The following is a 23130-nucleotide window of genomic DNA, read 5'->3' as shown; positions in this document are numbered from 1 at the left end:
ATCCTTGTGGGAATATGCACGACATGCGACTAAGGAGAGGGAGAGGAAGTAGCAGTAGGGACACATAACTCTCAACTGAGCAGGAGGAGTGGCATATTTTGTGTTCAGGACACACAAAAAGTAAAAGAAAAATGACTGTTTAGAAATATGGAGCTGCAAGAAGAAACCAGGACAAGCGGGGAGGAATGGGCATGGGACTACTGGAGTCTTCTACAAGCCATTTAAAGAAGAATTCCTTTATGTGTTCCTTTAAAGAGATCAGAGTTAACTTTCAACAAGGTAACACTGACTTTTTAACCAAGCTCCCCGCTCTTCACATCTGGCGTGATTTCTCCTTCCCAGTATCCAGCCACCAAATGCAATGGTGACAAGGCTGGTAGCTGGCATCCAGGCGGGAAAACCATGACAGAATCGAAGAGTACTTTGAAATAGTTTTATTGGCTTGTAAGACCTTTGCATATAAAAAAAATACCCAAAACACTATGCAGTATTAAATCACAATTACATTTTTTTTAACCAATTAAAACTACCCAGAATATACATTTTTTAAAGAAAAAAAATCCTACAGAACTGAATTCTGAAATGACATTATGACTTAAATACTATGACAAAATAGATAATTCCTTATAACATTAATTCATTGCACAAAGCTGCCAGATATTTTCATAAGCATAACCGCTGCACCGAGTGCAAATGAACACAATTTCAAAGTTACACATTTAGTTGAAATAACTGCGCCTCCACCTATGAAACTCTTAAATTTCTGGCACAAAATGTTGGTCTGTTCTAACTTCCACCAGGTAACCAACTTTGCAATCCAGTTACTTTCTTTCTGGCCCTCCCTTAAAAAAAGCAACATCCTTCTGCTGTCATGGCCTGAGGAGTCAGCACCTCCTCTGCTTGAAGAAATCTACTCCCCTCAACTCTTCAGGCAGGTACTCCTGATCCACAGGCTCGCTGTACATGGGGTTGTACTTGTAGCCTTTGCCATAGCCCAAATCCTTCATCAGCCTAGTGGGCGCGTTCCTCAGGTGCAGGGGCACAGGGGGCAGTGGCCCCTGGTGGTTCCTCAGGCAGGCTTTGACGTTGTTGTAGGCGCTGTACACCTCAATGGACTTTGGGGCTCTGGCAAAGTAGACCACACACTGGGCCAGAAGCACCTACCAATGACACAGAGGACACATTTTACTAGCAAGATGCCAAGCTTCTGTTCTGCAGAGCCCCTTCTGATACACAGTTCTAGGTAATTCTGAGAAGATCCCCACATGCTTTTATTATCCCCGCTTTGCGCCTACACTCTGGATAACCACCTATGACAGACAGAAGACATTCCCATGAGGTCAGAGGCAAACCAGGTGAGTGGTTTTCATTTTTTTTTTTATCTGAAGGACTTTTTACTAAATTAAATTTTTCTTAAGCCCCCAATATATAAAAGAGATGAATATGAAGCTGCTCTGGGGGCGAACTTGCAGAGGCTTGCTGTTCAGCTCCTTTAACTTTTCTGCTCCCTGGAAAATACGGAGCATGTGCTCTGAACCCCGGAATCCCGAGGACAGTTTGAAACATGACCTCGTTGATACAGAAGGTTTCCCTCTCTAGGAGTCTAATAGTCTACAATTGGAATTCCAAAGCCAAGCAGCATATTCAGTGGGCCCAATACACCAATGGTGAAGGAGGGACATTTATTCAAATCTACAAAGGGACAGAGCACACGAGAGAAAAGAAGTGATTTGCAAGAACTGAGCTGATTACTTTACCTCACATTCGGGCATGCCTATAAAATGACAGCCTTGGTAAGCAGCAACTGCTTGTGTTAACGCAGACGGGTCTGCCAGACCTGCCACACACAGAGAGACAAAGGAGAGTTTCAGTCATGACACACACTGTTCTCCTGGCCTATGAGCAGGCAACCACAGACCACCACTGCTTGTACACTTGGTGACCACAACAATCCCATGTAGCAAAACAGACTGACTTAGCTCTAGTCTCTGATCACATGAACTTATGCAAGAAATATTTAGTGAGTGGTTACTGTGTGGTGTTAAGAACTGTTTCCTTGTGGATAAAAACTCTACATCTAGAAAAATATGAGTCTCTGTATAACAAATATAAGAAGTGAAGGCTATGGAGACGTTCACCAGGATGGAAACACCAAAAACAAAACATCCCCTAATACCAAAGAAGAGGAGAGCTTTCCTGATCTTTTTCTTCATATAGTGTCTAGAGTCTTCCATTTTTACCTTGGGAGCTGTCCAAAGAAAACCTTGAACACCTGACTTAAAGCAAATTTAAAAGCAGCTCACCTATTGCAATACTCTGAATAGTCACTCATGTTAGTAAAAACATTCCCGAAGAAGAAACAGAAAATGGTGACTTTATGAACATAAACATTCAAAAGCACATACACCAGGAAATAAACGACTGAGCTCAGGCATAAAGTCTTATCTTCTCCTGCCAGTCTCGCATAACCCTGAGACATTCTTCCTGCTACCCCCGCCCACCCTGCCCTGCCAAAAAAAAAAAAAAGCCACAATGTAACTGTTAGCCACTTCCCCACCCTCATGGACACAGGGCTCTGGGACCCTCCCATCACACTCACCTATGTCCTCACTGGCAAACCTGACAAGCCTCCGTGCCACGTAGAGCGGGTCCTCTCCTCCCTCGAGCATGCGAGCCAGCCAGTAGAGGGAGGCGTTCTGGTCTGAGCCCCTCATGGACTTGTGCAGGGCAGAGATGCAGTTGTAATGCTCCTCACCTGACATCACAAAGAGCACCAGTCACACAGAGCTCACAGGAGGGGCGCCCAAGCCATCTTCACCTCCGCCAGCTGACTTCCAGGAAGCCTGAATGAATGGCCCTGAGAAAGCCAAGGAGAGGTTTGGGCAGCTGCCTTAACCGTGCTCTGAGTGGGGTACACCGGCTGCTCGGGCTTAATCCCAGGACATGCCCCAGCACCGTTCTCTGTGGGGCTGGGGAGCCTGTTCAGTAACCCAGTCCTCTTCAGGGGAAGAGGCTGCTGCAGCAGAAACCTGTGGCTGTCGACATGGAGTGCACGCACAAGCACAGAGGCAGGACGGAGGGCACATTCACTTGGAAAGGCGGTCCTCCCAGCTGGTGGATTTGCCAGAGACAAGAGTGGAGGGAGGGCAAATCGTCTGTTCTGGCTCCATCCTGTGGCCCACCATCTACTGGAGGAAAATCAACTGTGGGCCTGGTCGGAGCCAGGAGGATGTAGAGCCAAGGGGCAAAGGCAGCTGTTACAGCCCATCTGTTCCTCAGTGTCATTTCCAGCTGCCTTTCTGATATCCGAAGCCTGTGGTCATTTAAACCCCCTTCTGCCAGCCTTGGTGTGGGGACACCTGTGTGGCAGGGTCCCAGAAGGACTGACACATGGACTAACCAGCTCCCGCCCTGAAGGTATGGAAGCCCACTCTCTCACCGCCTGGTCTTACCCCATTTTTACCCTAGATTCACATGAAATCAGTGAAATGTGCTTTAAAAAAAGGCACATTTAAGGGCAAAAAAATGACAGCTAAACAGTTCTCAGGAACTAAGCAGTGGCACCTGCATACATTTCACTATTCTCTGGCCATCGTCCCTTAGGTAAGTTCAAGGAGGGGGCACCCTCCTCACGAGAAAGCGGAGGATGATGTTCCTGTGAGTCTCACTCCTCCCAGAGGAGCACCTGCTCTGTGCTCAACATAAGCCCATGTCCACAATACGACTGGCGACAGCCACAAATCCTGGCAGCTGCGCTCGCTGGTAAGATGACAGTTGGTCTTCAGGTGGAGGAGAGAGCACGCGAAGATGCTGGCCTCCCACAGGGGAAAGACCTGCAGGACCCACGGCTCAGCCTGAGTGATTCTGGTTTCTGAGAACCCGGGCAGATGGATGGGTCAGCCCAGCTACTGGATTTCTGAGGATGAACTGAGTGTCTCCTGGGCAGGGCGCCCCTGGTGAAGTCAGAGGGCTACGGACACTGGCCGAGAGGGTGTCCTGGATGACATCTGCATGGTTCTGGCCCATTCCCTCACCCTGCTGACCCAGGCACTCAGGCTACGCTCTGCTCTTTTGCAGGGTGAAGGAAGGCGGGGAAGAGGGTAGCAGATAACAGGCCTGGCTAAACTCACGGGCATGGGGGCTGGAAGAAACTACCCACACCACTTTATGTCAAATTTAAACTCCTCCTACACAGGTTAGTCATCTTTTCCCACTTTGTCAATGCCAGGTGCAATACCACCAGTATAACGGGCAAGAGCACAGGCTCTGGGACCAGGCAGCCTGGGCTGGACCCCCAAGCTCGTGGGCCATGGGCAAGTTCCTGATCCTCACTGTGCCTCAGGTTTCTCATCTGTAAAATGGGAAAAACGAGACCACTTACCTCACAGGGCTGTATTAAATAACACACGCCTGGCACAGAGCAGGCACTGTAAAAAGATTCTTTTGCATCAGTGATACATACTAGTATTATTCCATGCTACCTTCCATGTTTGCTTTTATTATACACTGCTTTATAACCCGAAATTTGACGACTTCTATAAAACCCCGATGTCAATGCATGGCAGAGAGTTTGCTCTCATTTAGAAATTCCTTCACTCTGATGCAGAAACATCACTGGATCCTACTAGTGGGTAACTATGTACCAGGTGGCATATAAAAAAATAATCACAACTCTGGGGGTGGGTCTTTGTCTCACTCGAGTTATAAAAAGGCCCAAGAGTATAAGCTAACAGGTTTCCAGGGCAATGCTTCCACCATCCCTATTTATAGAGCAAAGCCTGTAAAAGCAGCTTTCTCCAGGATCTGAATGATATTTATATGTCTGCAGATCCACTGTGGGGCAGACATGTTACACTGGGGTGGGGTGTGTAAGCATGCTCATACTGGGAAGATGTATAGGATGTGGGGTTCTTAAGGCGGTGGCACTAGGCAGCCTCCACCGCCCCCCCAGCTCCAAGCCATAGACAAGGTGATCCCCACTGTGCAGAGCTCTGCAACGTGGAGCTCAGGAAGTGGGATTCCTAGGACTGAACCCCTCCAAGATCCGCTCTGTATGTGCATGGAGGGGTGACCCCTCTCAGGAGCGTGATGTAACGGGTGAGATCAGTAACAGCATGGCAAGGCTGGTGTGGAGGCAAACGCAGATGGGGGGAAGGACAGTCTTGGGAACCAGTCAGACCTGGATTTACGGGTCAGTTTCACCACTTGCTTTGTGAATGCAGGCAAGTTTTGTATCTTAAAATGGGGGTAATATTAATAGCTATCTCCATAAAGTGATTTTGAGAATTTGAAAGATGAATACACCTATAAAATACTCAATGGCTGAGTGTTAGTGAATGCCATGTTATATGGATCTCAACTGACAGTCTGATAAAATGTCAAAGAACAGTCCTAGTCGTTCCAGTCAAAACAAGGCAAATCCTTTGGGACGCCTACAAGAAGAGAGAGACCCCGCTGCTGCTGCACCTCAGAAACAATGGAGATTCCGGCATGGTGAGTTTTTTTAATGTCTTAAAATCTTTTTCTTGTTCATATCTACATTTTTTCTATTTGGCCAAAAGTCAAGCAGGGCTCTACACACCTAGAATGTGTTGCTTTTCAGACTTTGCAAGCATTCATGTCATGCTCCAGAGCACTAGGGAGAGCCAGCCATCTGAGCAGGCCCCGCTGAGGCACATTCACATCAAAATGCAGACAGGATTGTTTACTCAACTTGCCAGTGTGTCCTTAGTACTAATGAACACCCCCGAGCTACCATCAGCTGAGGCACGCTAAAGCCAAAAAGCTTTGGTCAGCCCCCCAAGGTCATGCAGCGAGTGTGCTCACCCACGAAGAGGCAGCGCCTGGAACCAAAGTCATTCTTAAGCCCCTCCACCCCTTCTCTAACCAGTAAGGACTCTCCATTGTCACATGGCACAGCCTACGTGAGATCAGGAACATTCAATTATCAGCCTCCTTTTCTGGCAGATCTTTGAAAAGTGTGGAAATTATATTCCACAGTTACTGTAACCTGATTCCATCCAAAGTCCCACAAATGCTCAAGCAGCAGAAGTTTGCTAATCTACAGTATGTTATCTTCATCTCCCACTTGTTTTATAAAAAGATGCAAATGTGCTGTGCTAATGACATTTAATATTGCTAAGTCACATAAGAGCTGGTATCAAATCTGCTATTTGTAAATGCAGTTCTACACAAACAGATAAGTGCACACAGCAAAATTAAATTTTTGAAAAAGCTACTACATAAAATAAAAACTTCAAGATCCATGACAATTTATTTTTTAGTATAGACTCAAGAAATAGAGCATTTTAATTCTCAATTAAAACTAATAAGTCATTATGACAAAAATCCTCTTTTTATTTACTGCCATTGTAAATGATCACAAAACATATTCATTGTCAAGTGAATGCACAGGCTTTCAAAGGTGATTGTATTCTGCAAGGTGGGGAATAGCCAACTACCTTCTAAGGTGAATGTGCAGCCTGCCATTTCCAACCCCAAAACTCCTCTAGATTCTCAACAGGGCAGCTTCTGCTTCACGCCTCTCTTCGGAAAGGTCAGCCCTGTGTGGAAGGCTTAATACCAACATGGAGATCCACCTGAGAATCACTGGAATGCTTTGGACCCAGCTGAAAGTCAGGCTTCCGGAAATGAGAATGTGTGCACACACTTCTTTCCATACAGTTTCACTCTTTCCACAGGTGAATTACTTACCTGCCCGGTCATATAAAATGTGGGATCGCTGTAGGCCCTCCTTCACGTCATTCTCTGTGATCAGAACTCTACTGGGAGAATAGGATTGCCCACTCTTCTTACAGAACATCTTCCTAGAGCTTAACCTAGCCAGCACTGCCAGCTGCAGTCCGTTCAACCCAGCTCGGGCGTCACCGTCACTGAGGTAAGCCAGGGTGTCTACTGCTTTATCCTCTATGAACATGGCGGGCCTGAAACACAACCAGGGTTAGTTACGGTCACACTCAGGCTGCATACTTCTTGTTCTGCACATGTCTTAGAAACTCATACTTCTCGGCAAGGACACTGAAGAGTTCAAGGCCTTTGCCTCTTATTCTCACCTTTGTCAACGTGCTTAAGCATCATCAAGACTACGAACTGACTGGGTCTCCTAAGTCACCAGGTTATCGCCCTGTATCTTATAAGTGTCGAGGGTATCTCACTGCATAGGTTCATACATCTAAGTTTGTGTGAAACAGACACTGACTGGCCTGGAAAGTCACTGTTGACAGGTGGTCTCTCTGGTTCTACCCTGCAGAACAGTGAAAACTTTATTAGAAATGCTAGCACCTCATTACCGTGTATGGAAAACATGTTCCAAATGCAGCCTACATCCTGATGAGACAGACGTGCTTAGACCACTTTCCACACAGGGGAGAGTCAGCATCACATCTGAATATTAGCTCTGAAGGGCTCCAGATCATGCAGTTCAATTCCTTCATTTTAAAAACAACAAATTGGGTCCCTAGTTACTCTGAGCACAGCAGATCCTAGAAGCAGGTCTCAGGAATCTTGGCCTGGGGAATCTTGGAAGCTGCAGTAGGTCATCTCATAGTGGGCACTAATCATGCAAAATCTGCACAGGGTAGCAGAGAGGTCATTAGCCTGGGGAGCGACGAGAAGACTGCTGGTACCTAGCCATGAGACCCTGGGTAAGCCACCTAACCTCTCTCTGAACATCAGGACTAAAACTTAGTCACATTTCTAAATTTGGACCCTCATAAATAAGATCTAACTATGATCAGAAGGCTGACTCAGTAAAATTTTCTATTCCTAGTTGAGTTAAACAAGACATCTAACACATGTCATGACTTAGTGGGGTCTTATATTATTCCTGGCTAAGCTGCTAGCTGCACATTTGTGAAGCAAAAAAATAAAAATTTTCAGTGACAGTTCACCCATGTCATTATCAACACTTAGCTGAGAACATCTACAGTAAATAGTAAGCCCATTAGGACTGTCCGAATCAGCTACCTGGGAAACAATGTACAGGCACCAACGGGGCTGGGCCGGGGAGGGGGTGGCGGTTTCCGAAGGGGACCCAGCTTGCCTGCTGGATCAATGCAGAACTCCTCAGCATACACCCACTCACTGACACTATTCTGCTCACTGAGTAACCCAAATAACACCAATCTGCATTTCATTCACGGAAGGATTTGTTCCCAATGCCTTAAAGATGTCTTATCACACCCCCATATTTACCAAAGTTGATTTCCAGTTATTCCTTGTGGGTCTCTCACCAGACCTAAGACAACTGGCCAGCCCCAGCTTTACAACAAATGACTCTCTCCTCACTCGTGCCAACTGCCTGGGCCCCAGAGCCACCGGTGCAGCCTGGAGACCCATCTTCCCCTCTCCTGATGACAGCATTCTCTCAGCAGAGACCCCACCACCAGAACAACACAAAACAAACACCGAGGACCCCCCCAGAACAACACAAAACAAACACCGAGGACCCCACCAGAACGACACAAAACAAACACCGAGGACCCCACCAGAACGACACAAAACAAACACCGAGGACCCCACCAGAACGACACAAAACAAACACCGAGGACCCCACCAGAACGACACAAAACAAACACCGAGGACCCCACCAGAACGACACAAAACAAACACCGAGGACCCCACCAGAACGACACAAAACAAACACCGAGGACCCCACCAGAACGACACAAAACAAACACCGAGGACCCCACCAGAACGACACAAAACAAACACCGAGGACCCCACCAGAACGACACAAAACAAACACCGAGGACCCCACCAGAACGACACAAAACAAACACCGAGGACCCCACCAGAACGACACAAAACAAACACCGAGGACCCCACCAGAACGACACAAAACAAACACCGAGGACCCCACCAGAACGACACAAAACAAACACCGAGGACCCCACCAGAACGACACAAAACAAACACCGAGGACCCCACCAGAACGACACAAAACAAACACCGAGGACCCCACCAGAACGACACAAAACAAACACCGAGGACCCCACCAGAACGACACAAAACAAACACCGAGGCCATGCCACTGGCACTCTATAAACCCTGCGGATCACTTCTCAACCAGAAATTAGTTAGCAAGTCTTCGAGAAGATGATTTAGAAGATAATGATGGACAGAACATATACTAAAGAAAATGTATGGGGAAGGACCAGCATCAGAGGGGTGTGGCAGTACGTGACATGCCTGAGGGAAGGGTGCACTCTCGGCCCCTTACTGCACTCAACCTGTGTGGGAAGACAGGTAGGGAGAACAGAAACTGCCTGGGCATCTCATTTCTGCCTCAGAACTAGTAAAAACAATGGATTCTCTCTCCTTGGAAAGCTGCCTAGCAACAAAAAGCCTTCAGGACAATTGAGGGAAGAAAAAGGAGTCAAAGCAGGAGCCCCAGTGGATCCTAACGGACTGAACCAGCCTATATCCTGCACCATGGGTTGGATTGTGTGTTGATTACATTACATTCATCGTCTCTCCATCCCTACTACATGCAGAGCACCTCAAGGACAGGAATATTTTATTCTTTGTATTTCCAGACCTGGTAGATGATAGACATCCAATATTTGCACAATAAATGGACTAACTTCAGTTTTATCATAATCTCAGAGTGAAACCTTTACTTCTTATAAATTATACGGAAAGTACAGAGAAAACAAAAATAATCCGTATTTCCAGCACCGAGAGATAAAAATGTACTTGTTATTTCATGGCTGAATGAAAGCTACTGTGTCAAGTGTTGAATTTATGACCCACTCACCCATGCAACCGTCAACCTTACAGCTAACTTTTAAAACAAAAATTGGGACCACATATTGTATAGTTTTACATCCTTAACCATTAAATAATTGTTTGAAAAACAAGCTACTCAGACTCGTCAACATTTACTTTTAAAAAATTTACATTAAATTTTAAAAATAGACAAAGGGAGAAAATTCACCTTCTGCTAGACTACCTTGACGTTAGTATTTTGGTATGTATCCCTTCTCCATGAATTTGTCTTTTGTATGTATTTAGGGGCATGGCGTGCTCTTGGAACAGTGACGAGATGGGCAGCCTTATATACCATGGTATTTACTAGTATAAACTGCCTCATTTCCATTAATCCTCACATACAGACAGGGAGGCAGGCTTTATTAATTAGGACAGAAGCCAGCTAGCCGTCTACTCCATAGATTTATGAACAGTATGCTGTGAATAAGTCTTTAGCAGTGATTATGTATTTTATGTGGTTGGAAAATAAGGTCTTCCTTTGGCTTTTAAACTCCTGACCAAAGTACAAGTGGTTCCACTCTTCTGGTTTGGAGTCATGGGGAATGGAGGTGCTGTCACAACGAAAGCTACCGAGCTCCCGCCACTCCCTTCTTCTTCCTCCCCTTGAGTATAATCCACATTTTAAATTTTACCCTGTCCAAAAGAAGAAAGTATTTCGAGGCCCAGATCAATCTGTCGGCAACTCTGTCCGAGTAATACAGGACCTGCTGACACCACTCACTATGATCACACAAGAAAATTACAAAATGGAGATTCACTGTGAAGAAGACTGAGCAGGGAAAGGTTCCACTTAAACACCCAATATATCTTGAACTCCCATTTACTAAGTTCTGAAGAACAAAGTAAGATATACTAAAATACCTTGAGATCTTAGAATGGGAAGCCCATGAGAGAACTCATGCCAAGAATGATGAAGGGATAGTTGTATTGATATTGGCAAAATCCCTCAGCAAACTGCTGCACAAACTATTTTGAGAGTGTTCCCAGTCTAAAGAATTTACAATTATTTTTAAATTTAAGCATATATTAAAATTAAGCATATATTTATAAAGTGTTTTGCAGTTAAAAATAACCTTCCAAAGGTAGAATACAATAAAAAGAGGTCAAATCTATTCTGGGGACAGACTGCCCAAAATGTCATAACATCCTACATGGAAATAAACAATAGGAAGTAAATTATGTTGTTATAATAAAACACTATTCATAATAAGGGAAAATTGGTTAAAATAAATGCATTGGAAAAGATTCTATTTCTAGTTAACAAAACCTAGAAATAAAAACAGACTTAAGAGAGCTTGGCTTCTCCAACTGATGAGAAGGGCTTTAATTTTAACAGAAGAATATAGGAAGCTCTCTCCTTTCTTCTTCCAGGTGCCTAAATCCTGAAGCTTTCTACACATTGGGTAATACTGGAATTTGGAGGATACTACTTAGACAGCTGGATGTGTAAGTTGGAGAAGGAGTGTAGTAAGTAAAAATGTACCTGTTATTTCAAGGCAGAACGAAAGAATATGCATGGCTTGGTTAAACTCTCCCTCTCTAAATTACAAACCAAACTCCACAAATCTCTTTCAGTAAGGAAAAGGAACACTTCTTGGTCAGGGTGATAATTGCTGTGTAGAGGTTCTCAACCAGGGATATGCATCAAGTTAGACACAAATACAGCCACATGTACCTTACCTACCATAGACTGAGCTCAAATCTCCAGGGAAAGACCCTGAGCAAGGCATGTTTCTAAAATGTATCCCAGGGAAGTATGATGTGCAGATCTGGTTAAGAGGCTCTCCTGCTGCTCTGACACAAAGAAGTGCCAAGAGAGAAAAGTCAGAACGGAAAAACCGAGCAGTGGGTCCATCCTCTGTAAACTTGGCACCTCCACCCCTTGTAGCACTTGAAGTCACTGAGAAGAGAGAGACATGCCTTAAACACTGGCTCCATCACATTGAAGCTGGTTGGTCTTGGGCATGTTACTTAACCTTTTTGTGCCTCAGTTTCCTCATCTAGTAAATATGAGGTAATGAGACCTACTTTGCAGAGCTGTATTGAGGACTGAATGAGATTAAGACATGTGGAATGCTTAGAGCAGTGCCTGCCATGTCATGAGACTCGACAATGAAGCTGGTTGGTCTTGGGCATGTTACTTAACCTTTTTGTGCCTCAGTTTCCTCATCTAGTAAATATGAGGTAATGAGACCTACTTTGCAGAGCTGTATTGAGGACTGAATGAGATTAAGACATGTGGAATGCTTAGAGCAGTGCCTGCCATGTCATGAGACTCGACAAATACTGCTATTGGTATCAACAGTGAGGAGAATCACCCTCACCAGACTGTGCAACAGCATACTCTCCAGAACTGCACATATTCAAGGGACAGCCCCAGATGCTGCCACTTCCATAACATCAGAGTGAAAGCAAAGCAAAACAAAACTTACTTTCTCCACAAAAAGAGAAGGTACATTTCAGATGACGACGTCTTTCTGTTTAATTCCATGGAGACACATGTCTTTCCAAATTACATTATACTTGGTACGGGTCTGTAGTGGGTTGAATAGTGACCCCAAAAGATTTAAGTTCTAATCCCTGGAACCTGTGACTGTGACTTTATTTGGAAATAGGGTCTTTATAGATGTAACTAAGGGTCTCAAGATGAAATCATCCTGGATTTAGAGTGTACCTTAAATCCAATGACAAATGTCCTTACAAAACACAGAAAAAGAGAAGACATAAGGACACAGAGAAGAAGGCCACCATGTGAAGACGGATGTAGAGATTGGAGTGACATAGTCATAAGCCGAGGAATGCCAAGAGCCATGAGATGCTGGATGAGAGCATGGCCTTGTTGATACCTCGATTCTGGTCTTCTGGCTTTCAGAACTGTGAGGATGAAGCTCTGTGTTCTGAGCCACCCAGTTTGTGGCAACTGTCACAGCAGCCACAGGAAATGCATCCAAGGACCATGAGATCTGTGGTTCTGGCTGCTGGTGCTTTTATGGCATTATTTTAATGCACTCTTGTATTAAAACAGCTATGTTAATGTACTATATTAATGTACTTAAAAAAATTTTAAATAAAAATATTGACATCTACTGTATACCAACCATTTATTCTGGCCAATACCTTGTATTCTGGAGTTCCACTACCTTTCTTTCTATTCAATGGCACAAAAGATTATTTAAGACAATTTAAACTTTTATAAAAAGAAAAAAGAATCCATAGCCACCTTGTTTGGGGGCCAGCTTGTCAAGGGCTCTCCTCTCCAGATGATTAGAGAAAAGCCCCACACCCAGTTACGCCCCAGCCCTTACCCAGGGACAGACGTCATGTACTGTCTTCCAACCACCTCTCGGAACTCAGCCTAGCTAGGCAGAGGGCAGTTATGACTTCTCATTTCACTCTCTTGATCTCCAAAGACTTGTATACTCTATCTGGTTCACAAATAATTGATTCTTTAGAAGTGTTTTTGAATATGTATATATTCCATGACCTAGGAATCTATACTTCTTCAAAGCAGCAAGTAGTGCAGGATGATGAAATGCTAGCTTACTTTTTCATTTTCAGCAGCACAAGCTCATTCTTTGTATCATGAATCATGGACATTTTTTTCCTGGCCTCCAAAATTAACCCAGAGCAGACAGAATCTTCACTGTTTGTATCATGTGATCCAAATATTTTTGGGAGAGTAAAATACCTGAACACTATTGCTTAGCCATACAAACCAAAGCAACTATGGCATAGACAATGAGCTTTCTATTTCACTCAGTTAAATTCTGCTTATCCTTCAAAACTCAACTCCGCACCCCCTCATCTAGGAGGTGAAATACTGGATTTCACATATTCTAAATGCTGCTTCTCTACGCCCACTGCACTTGGCGTATAAGCGTGGCACTGGAAGTGGACCTGCTCCCCTAGCCTTCATCATACTGCGCTCCCTCTAAAGGCACAGGAACAAGCTTTTCAACCCTCAGCCAATGCCTAGCATATGCAGGAGCTTCAATTTTGACTGAATAATAACTACAGGAGGAAATTTTTGTTTTTAAAAAAAGAACACTTATTTCACTTTAATGGGAATTTATCACTTACATGAGTATACTGTGTGACAACTCACAATTCCTCAAGTGCAATCGAGAATGGCTAAGCGGCAGCTTGATTAGTTTCCAAATCCAGTGCCCTGCTCACCTCCTCTCACGTGCAGTTCAACAGCCTGGGACCTCTCTGTAAATGTTCTAGTTGCTATCTAGGGCACCAAAACATGACACAAGAATACAAATGCACACCAATAGCTTCCCGGAGAGAGAAAGTAAGTATATGGGGTTGAAAGTCTTTTCTCTCAACTAGATTAGTGTCACCAAATCTGATTTATATGCACAAGGATGTATATATAGCTGTCAACAGGGATTCGAAAGCAAAATTTTACCTAAAGCAACTAAAAGACATCCCAATCCACTCTTAATTATCCCTGACAGTTGCGGTGGCAGGTACTTGTATTCGGAAATCACTTGTAAGAGTTCTTTCTGTGGCCTATGATATCTCCTAACTTAACTTCTTGTTAGAATCGCTAACAAGTAGACCAATTAATGGATTTAAGCGTAATATTCTTTCATTTTACTCTGCTTGCTGCTGATGAAAAGGGCAATAGTATTAAAGAAAAAGGCTCTTGATAACCTGGGTAATTATCCCTTATGCTAGATAACACAAAACATATTAAACTACTTTTCTCATATTGAAAGCTAGGATTTCTTCATTTCCAAACCATTCACAAAGCACATAATGTGTGCCAGGCACTGTGCTGGGGATATGAACAAGGACAAGCTCCTGTCCTCACAGTCTTCCCAGGAAAGTGGGGGACACAAGATAGCAAATATAATTGGGATCAATTCTAAGCAAGTGGTAGTGGAAATAGTAAATCGTTTACTGGATATGGGAAGTTTTCTCTGAAAAGCAATTTTAGCAGATTAAGAATCTCTAGCTCATTTTTATATCAATGTCAATAACTAAATCTTAATTATTTCACTTGATCTTCTCAAACTTTAATGTGCCTGCAAATCACCTGAGGATTTTTAAAATAAAATACAGAAATTCTTCTCATAAGGATGAGCTCCTTGGCTGCCGCCTTTCTCATTTCATTTAAATTCCTGCATGGCAGTGACTGGTGAGAGGTGAAAAAACCTGAGGGTATCTGAGTAACAACTGATTATTATTGACTTCATGTCATCAATATTAATTATTGATTTCATGTTCTATTTCATGAACTGATGACATGAAATAAAAACCACCCCAGACAAGTACACATGCAGAATATTAAGTTGCAGATACATTACGATAACCAGTACACAGAACAAAGAACACACAGAAACATGAAACATGTTAGGATTTCCCCCTTTTCTTTCAATTTGTCTTTACCATGTGGTTCTATGCGTCTGTAATGAGAATTCTGTTACAGGAAACCTACACATGAGTATCCCACATCTGAAGTGCCTGGGACCAGAAGTGGTCTGAATTTCCTATTTTTTTGATTTTAGAATATTGGCATTATATACTTACCAGATGAGCAACCCAAAATTCAGAAATCTGAAGTGCTCCAATAAGCATTTCCTTTGAGCATCATGAAGGTGCTCAAAAAGCTTTAGATCTGGGAGCATTTTGGATTTCAGATTTGGGATACTCAACCTGTACTAGATATGAGGAGCTGGCAGCCCCTTTAGGCTCTGACAAATGCCCACCACATAAAGGGCTTCTGAGTGTGAGTTCATGTGGCTGATACCAGCAGGTTCCACACACTGCTTGTGGCCACAGATCTAATGGCTATCCCCATCACAACGGTATTCCAAAACAAGGCCACTCTGTCCTACCCAGTGGTCCACAGGCCAAATGTTTCAAGGCTTTCATGAGACACGGCAGAATTCTCCCTCCGTCTCAGACAGGAGCAAATGGGGCCAGACACATAGGAAGAGCCTGTTGAAACCTAAACCCTGAGCCTAAACTATGCCTTGTACTTTAATCCTCACAAAAAAGGGGCTCCAGAACTTGGCCTCAGGGCAGGCACGAGCAGCTGCAGAGTCCACAGCAGGAGGAGGTGGGCAATAGCCTCTCATCAGACCAGATTATGTTCCATGGCAGTATTTCAGCCAACATATGAACAAATACCATCTGAAGAATATGTTCTAATACAAAAAAAAGGAAAACCCCTGACCCAAGAAATCAAATTGATTATCTATGATATATACTTGGTGCATTAATGAGCTCATGTGGCACTCATGATGCAGAAACAGGTCACTAAAAGGATAGGGACAGCCTCTAATGTCATATTCAGTTAACATTACTTTCATGAAGTTGAGTTTCAAGTACACAAAAAGGATTATGTAATTTTAAGGTTACAAGTTAATTATTACTTGATTTTTTTTTTTTAACAAAACGCTAAACTGCAGGTTAAAAAGAAACTGACACGTGAGTACAATGCTCAAAAGAGTTGTATGGTAAGTCTAGGAAGTATTTATCTATCTATTTGTTCTATTCAATGGGGACATAAAGCCTTTCAAATCATCAATAAGGCTTCCCATAGAAGCCTAAGCACAAAAGCAAACACCCAAGAACCAAAACAACAAAGCAAAGTTAAAGCTTGAAGAATTATAGAAACACACATTAGAGGCTAGAAAATGCATCTTCAAGTTTGCAGGGATACCTTTGTTAGGTATAATCGAACATTTCCCTCCTCTTTTATTTTCATTACGGGCAGATCAACATTTCTTCTCTGTCCCCACCCTCTTCTCACTGATGCCCGGCCCTTTCTGGCCCCCTGCCAGGAGACTCTCTGGGAGGTGTGTGCCCCCAGGACGCTGCACACTGTCAACTTACTCTGAGCTGCTGTTGCTGCTGTGGCTCAGAGGGTCAGTGGGACGGCTAGAGTCTAGGACGTGGATTCCCAGGGAGTTGATCGCTCGCATTAAAATAGTCACCATTGCTTCTACTGGAAGCTTCTCAAGAACAATCACTCGACAGCGGCTCAGAAGAGCAGCGTTGACCTGGAAGGAAGGGTTTTCAGTGGTTGCCCCAATCAGAGTGATCGTCCCACATTCCACGTGAGGAAGGAAAGTGTCCTAATCATGGGAGGAAAACAGAAAAAAGTGATTCCAGTCAACAGCCACCTGCAGAATCCTATGTAAGTTGGCTATCCCTTCCTTCCTTTTCCTCATTTTTATCTTTCGAGTTCAGGAATAGCAGCAGCCTTATATTCACTGAATATGGATGCAATATTTGGGGGAGTACAACTCTTGCTTTTAAGTCTGAAACACATCTTCTGGAATGACCGTCTAAGCCTGATCTCTTGCTGGTAGACGAATAGCTTTAAGTAGAACTCTAGCTTAGTTTCAACATAAATGATTTCTTTACTCAGAAAACCATCTTCTACCAAAGGCTGAACTGGCACATAGCTTATATGTAACAGCTATTTATTTACAGACGAGAAAGAACACACAAAAACGTTAATTAACACTTCTGGAATCTTCTTCCACTGCAAGTACTCAATCATATTATTATTATTGCTATTATGCTGTTTTATGGGGAAAAAATACTAAGATGAGTCAATGGTCCAATATGAAACCTAGAATGCTAACATCTCGTCAGAATTTTAAAAGGGTCTGTTTATTCAAAAAGGTTCAAAAACGGCTCAGTAGAGTTTTGTGAAATATTCTATGTATGATTAAAAAGTTACAAAAAATACATTTTAAAAAGTTATGCCTAAAAATTTATTTTATTTTTTTTTTATTTAGAGTATAGCTCTCAGATCTCAGCCTGATAAAATTTTAATGTTTATTTTTTTAAAATCCCTAAGTGGCTTTGTTTATAAAAACAGCTTGTGTCCTTTTATTTCAGAAAGCCATTTAAATAAACAGTAATCATTATCTCTTCCAACGTTCACCTTGAAGAGAGCCTGGAGTTACAGAAAATACAGATTGTTTAATTTTCAAAATAAAAATACTGTTAAAGAAATTTTTAAAAACCCATTAAAATAATGACCTTAAAAATCATTATTTTACTGTTCACAATGACTCCTAGTATTTAGATTAAAAATTTCTAAAACTGGAAATTGGATTCAAAGCTGCTTTTCTGACATGTATAGCTCAGGGATATACCAACCATTTCATTTATCAGATAGGGAAAGCATTTTCTTGTTACCAAAAAACACTAAGAAATGTATGGGGAAATGGGCTTGAAGGAGATGGGTTGACAAGCCTATGCTTCTTTGTAAACAAAGCTCATAATAAGTCTCTAGCATTTATATCGTGATCTCACACACTTTATATTGTTTGATGTTCACAACAACCAAAAGGTAGAAGGAAGTTAATATACCTGCTGAGATTTATTGAACCGATGAATCTCATCAATAAAAAGGATGGTTTTCCTTTTGAAAAAGCTCTTTTCATTTTGAGCTTGTTTTATGACATCTCGCACATCATTTGTCTTGGCATTTGTTGCAGATAATGTCACAAACCTTATACTATGTTTCTTGCTGTTGTTGGCTATGATGTGAGCCAGAGTGGTCTAGAAAAGATGACATACATAGAGTTTGAAAAGCTGGTAAGATACAGAGACCAGCACCCATGGGAACTACTACAAGCAGCATCACTATTTACCAAGCAACTTGAACTCTGAAGAATGCTTAGCAGCACAGAAACAATCAAAAATACCACAGTACATTTAAAAACAAAAAACAAAAAAAAAATATTATAAATAAAACAGGAAAGTAGCTAAACCTTAGGCTAATCCTGACCTTTTCTCTTCTGTCCCTAACCACCTTTGATTCCTTTTTGGGGGACTCTTTAAGATCTTTGGAATCCCAGTAAAGAGCGGCTGTCTTGATTTAGCAGAGTGACAGCTGTGACCTCTCACCAAAGAGAAAATTCTCCCTCCTCTAGCCAAGACAGCACGGAAGGATCTAGGTGCAGAACTCATCGCAGAACCACAGCCCGAAATGGAAGCTCAGGACAGCTGAGAAAAGGACAGTGAGGGAGCATTTGCCTTGAGACCAATGACATCGACCTAGCATTTGAGATGACTGCAGACCACTTTTGCATGTTCAGTCTGGTAGGAGATGAAGGGCAGCACTGTGGTCACATTAGCAATTACTAGAAAACCAAGGAGACCCAAGTAAGGCACTTCTTGGGTGCTCAACAAATATGTATATGCTGTTATTTTAATATGAATGTTGTTATTAGTACTAAAGGATGAGAAGAAAAACTGAAGACTGTTTAATGAGTGGAAAAAATCTGCACCTAAATGAAAGGTGGTACTTTGTTTTCTAAAAGTTGTAGAGCGCCCATTGTGTGGCTGCTTCTTTCCGAAATCCCCGCCTGCCTGCCTTTTGGAATCAGGTTCGCAAGTCACAGATGCCCAGGCTTGCAAATGACCAACGCCCATCTCACTGAGCAGCCTGGACCACCCAAACCTCTTGCCTGGCATTTGGTAGGTGGGATGAGCTCACCCACTCGTCTCCCTAAGGACCTTCTTGCTGTCTGGGGCCACCAACAGCTGATTATCCATTCTCATGATCTTATGTAAAGACTTCACAATTACTAAGAATGATACTGCTCAATCCCTTAAATGGGGTTAACAACTAACTCCATGGGGACAGACGCCAACAATTCGACCACCATCATCATAAAACGTTATTTGGGATAGATGTGCTTTATTCCCGGCCAAAGGGAAGGCATGAGTGAAAACAAGAAGGCACAAAAAGGGCAATTCATTCCAGGAACTGGAGTTAAAAGGGGTGTGGTTAAGTTGTGGGAGATAAAGCTAGAAAAGAAAATAGAAGAAAAATAATAAAAGCTTTGTGTGCAAACGAGTCTGAATCTCAAAGCTACAAGAACTCTTTACAGTTTGATCCCTGAATTCTCCCTTTCCCTCCCTGATGCTGGTTCTTCTCCCTTATTATGGATAAAAGCATCCTGTATTTAAGCACTTCTTAGCTTTCTCTGTTTTCTGGCTCACCTCCTCCATTTTTTCTCAAGTGTTTTTCCAATGACATGCTTTCTAGACTCACAATATCCTAACTGCCCACGTCTGGAACGCTAACGCCTCACGAAGGGACACAGAACTGGACACCAAAATGCACGGATGTTTCTTCTCTAGAGTACAAGGCATTATGAGAAAATTTATGGAAATACCGGATGAAAATGACTTGCAGATGAAAAAGTTTTTTATGTTAGTTTTGTAAATACATGAATATATTTAGTAAAATCAATATATTCTCTAGAATATAAGAATGTTAAATAAATATATTCTCAAGAATAAATAAATACGTCTGTTAAACCAACAACTAGTGGAAAGGGAAGGAAGCACAACAGAATTAATTTGATTTTTTTTCATAGCTGAATCCGTATTATGTACAAACGGAATATACAAATGTTTCTTTACAATTTAAACATGCTGATTCCTTGCGAATTCGGTTACTAAATCAAAGTCTGGGGAGGGGGCGGGGAGACCGATGGAAGATAAAGGCAGATCAAATCTAAGAGTCCGCATCTTGTAAAACTATGGATTCACAGACATCGTCCTTTTGAAAACCCGGCAAGCCTGCCTTACGAATCTGGGGGTGTGTGCCCTTTTCACACCCATCACAGACTCCACCTGTGGACCAGGCACTGCCCCAGCCCAGCCCAAGTCTGCACCCCTGGACCCTCTTATCCAGGAGAGGCAGGCGGCTTCTTTCGAGGGCAGCACACGCGGCTCTCCGACCGTCAGCCGCATCCACCGCCGAGATAACTACGGAAGCCCAATGGCCAAGGCTGCACTCACCTTGCCGCAGCCCGGCGGCCCCCACAGGATAAGCGAGGGGATTTCGTTGGTCTCCAGGAACGAGCGCAGCAGGGTATCCTGGCCCACGGCCTTGCTCTGCCCGAAGTAATCCTGCAGCGTGTCAGGACGCATCGTGTCGGCCAGCGGCTTGCCCTGGAGCATCTGTCGGATCTCCTCGGCCGCCAGCGCCCGGGGGTGCGGGCGGCCCCCGCCGCTGGCCCCGAAGGCGCTGGCGGCTTCGGCAGCGTCCGCGTCCCAGTGCCCCGGGTCGTCCTCGCCGTCCGCGTCCGCGTCCCCGTCGCCATCGCCGTCGCCCACGGCCTCCTCCTCCTCCTGCGCCTCCGCCTCGTCCCAGCTGCGCGGAGACGCGCTCCCCGCCGCGGCGGCGGCCGCCGGCCTCTTCCCCGACCCCTTCCTCCCGGGGCTGCTGGAGCGGGCCACCGGAAAGTCGGGGATAAGGCGGGCGCCGCTGGGCGTGGGCGGCGCGTCGTAGCTCTCGCGGCTCTCGGTCTCGCCGCCGTCGTCGCCCTCCTCGCCCTCGCCCTCGCTGCTCTCGGCTGCCGTCGGGGTGGCAGGCTGCTTCAGCGCCGAGCTCTCCGACAGCCGCCGCCTCTTGGCGCCGGGCGGCGAGGGCCCCTTGGCCCGTTCCCCGGCGCGGTGCGACCCGGCCGCGGGCTCCGCGTGCCCCGCCGGGTGGAGCAGCAGACAGCGGTCCAGGTGCGAGTTGATGTGCGCGGCGGGCATCATCTGCTGGCACACGGGGCACTGCACCTGGTGCAGCTGCGAAAGGAAGGGGTCGTCTTCCGGCCCGCTCACCTCCATGGCGGCCGCCGCCCTCCCCGGCGCCCGGCGCGGCCGCGGCAGCCCGTGCGCCCGCCGAGGCCTCCGATGCCCTCCGCTAGGCCCCGCGCCGCGCGACCCTCGCTCGGGGAGCCAGCAGGACGCTCGCGGGCCTGGGGAGGGCGCCGCTCATGCCTCACGTCCGCAGCTCCCGCGTCCGCCCGCCTTCGGCCGGCCGCCGGCAGCGCCTCGCGCAGCCTATCGGGAAGTGTAGTTCGTGGCCGTTTGCCCCGGCGGCAGAGGCGCCTCGCGCGGCACGTAGGGAAGTGTAGTCCGTGGCCGTTTGTCCCAATCACCGCCGAGAATACCTCTCGCGGCACTTCGGGAAGTGTAGTCCGCGGCCGTTCGCCCCAACCGCCGTGCGTCCATTTCCGACTCTGAGAACAGCCTTTGTGAGGGGGTCGCGAGGCGAGCGTGGTACGCGTGCGCGAGGTTGCGCGGTGGAGGACGCAGCCCTCCGCCCGGGCCTGCGAGGCGCGCGAGGGCGGGGAGGAGCGGCGAACACCGCTTTCCCGGCCTTCCGCGCTGGGCTGTTGAATGGGCCTGTGGGGACAAGCAGGAGGAGGCCGCAGCGGGTCGTTTGTAACGCAAGGGAAATGGGGGAAAAAACCCAAAAGCCTCCAATAGAAAACCAGTGTTCTATTGGACGTGAACAGCAGAAAAAATACAAACAAGTACGCGGGTGAAAGAAATGCTCACCTCAGTAGTGGTCAGGGAAATGTAAATAAAGCGTCCCTCGCCCCCTTTTAGATGTGTTGGCCTTTAAGTCAAGGGCGGTTCACCTACAGCGCGCTTCGAGCCAAGAGCTGCTTCTCGCGGGCCGCTCGGAAACACCAGCCTTCTGTCTCCTTAGCAACCAAAGGATGGGAGGCGCCCGTGTGCAATTACGTCGTAGACGGATAGAAATGGAAAGAATATCAGATTAAAACGAGTGTGGTATTCTGCATCTTTGAATGAATTACCATGTTCTGTGATTTTATTTTTTTGCTTTTCTGTAAGTCTCCCTTTTTAAAACATGTATCTTAAACATGCATTTTTGGTAACTAGAGGAGGTAAATGAATTGAGGGAGACTGAAGACTTTTCCGAAATTTGGCCAAAAGTGGAATTTTTATTTCATCTGGGCAAGAGCAGATGGAGGGTCTCACTCGTTCTGTCACCCAGGCTGGAGTGCAGGGTCGCGACCAGAGCTCACCACAACCTTGAACTCCTGGGCGCCCGGGACCCTCCCGCCTTAGCCTTTGGAGTCGTCCTGGGGTTACAGGCTTAGCCACCACGCCTGGCTGGATGGTTAAGTGTTTTTCTAACTAAAAAAGTTAGGCTCAAAAATAAGATTAATAGAAACGTTAGAGAAACGAGTTAAACTTTCTTTACTCATCGTATAATTTGAAATTACAAAAAGAGGATCGTGAGCTTTTATTATTTTTTGAGACGCAGTTTCACTCTTGTTGCCCAGGCTGGAGTGCAATGGTGCAATCTCAGCTCACCGCAACCTCCGCTTCCTGGGTTCAAGTGATTCTCCTGCCTCAGCCTCCCAAGTAGCTGGGATTACAGGGGCCCACCACCACACCCGGGTAATTTTTTTGTATTTTTAGTACAGACGGGGTTTCTTCTTGCTGGTCAGGCTAGTCTCGAACTCCCGACCTCAGGTGATCCACCCACCTCGGCCTCCCAAAGTGCTGGGATTACAGGCATGAGCCACTGTG

The 23130-nt window shown here is 45.1% G+C and overlaps 2 protein-coding genes across 3 annotated transcripts in view; one reads left to right on the top strand and one right to left on the bottom strand.

Annotated features, from left to right (window-relative positions):
• Positions 1–419: 419 nt before the first annotated feature.
• Positions 420–21952, bottom strand: WRNIP1 (WRN helicase interacting protein 1). 2 transcript variants are annotated; one of them, XM_063665725.1, is made up of 7 exons: positions 20587–21952; positions 18139–18330; positions 16645–16811; positions 6715–6944; positions 2600–2755; positions 1758–1837; positions 420–1160 (listed from the first exon to the last, which is right to left on the bottom strand). In XM_063665725.1, the coding sequence occupies exons 1-7, from the start codon at positions 21406–21408 to the stop codon at positions 885–887; spliced, it is 1923 nt and encodes a 640-aa protein (XP_063521795.1). In that variant the 5' UTR covers positions 21409–21952; the 3' UTR covers positions 420–884. The 2 variants fall into 2 exon arrangements, with proteins under 2 accessions (XP_063521795.1, XP_054347510.2); XM_054491535.2 differs by having other exon boundaries at positions 16645–16886; positions 20587–21785.
• Positions 16630–23130, top strand: part of MYLK4 (myosin light chain kinase family member 4) — a 108121-nt gene continuing 101620 nt past the window's right edge. The window contains exon 1 of the mRNA XM_054491536.2: positions 16630–16948. Within this exon, the coding sequence (XP_054347511.1) occupies positions 16893–16948 (56 nt within the window). The 5' untranslated portion in view covers positions 16630–16892. The remainder of the gene's footprint in view (positions 16949–23130) is intronic.

The sequence above is a fragment of the Pongo pygmaeus genome, chromosome 5, assembly GCF_028885625.2.
Source record: "Pongo pygmaeus isolate AG05252 chromosome 5, NHGRI_mPonPyg2-v2.0_pri, whole genome shotgun sequence".
NCBI classification, from domain to species: Eukaryota; Metazoa; Chordata; class Mammalia; order Primates; family Hominidae; genus Pongo; species Pongo pygmaeus.
Note: the sequence above shows the minus strand (reverse complement) of the source record. Positions and strands in the feature narration are given on the sequence as shown.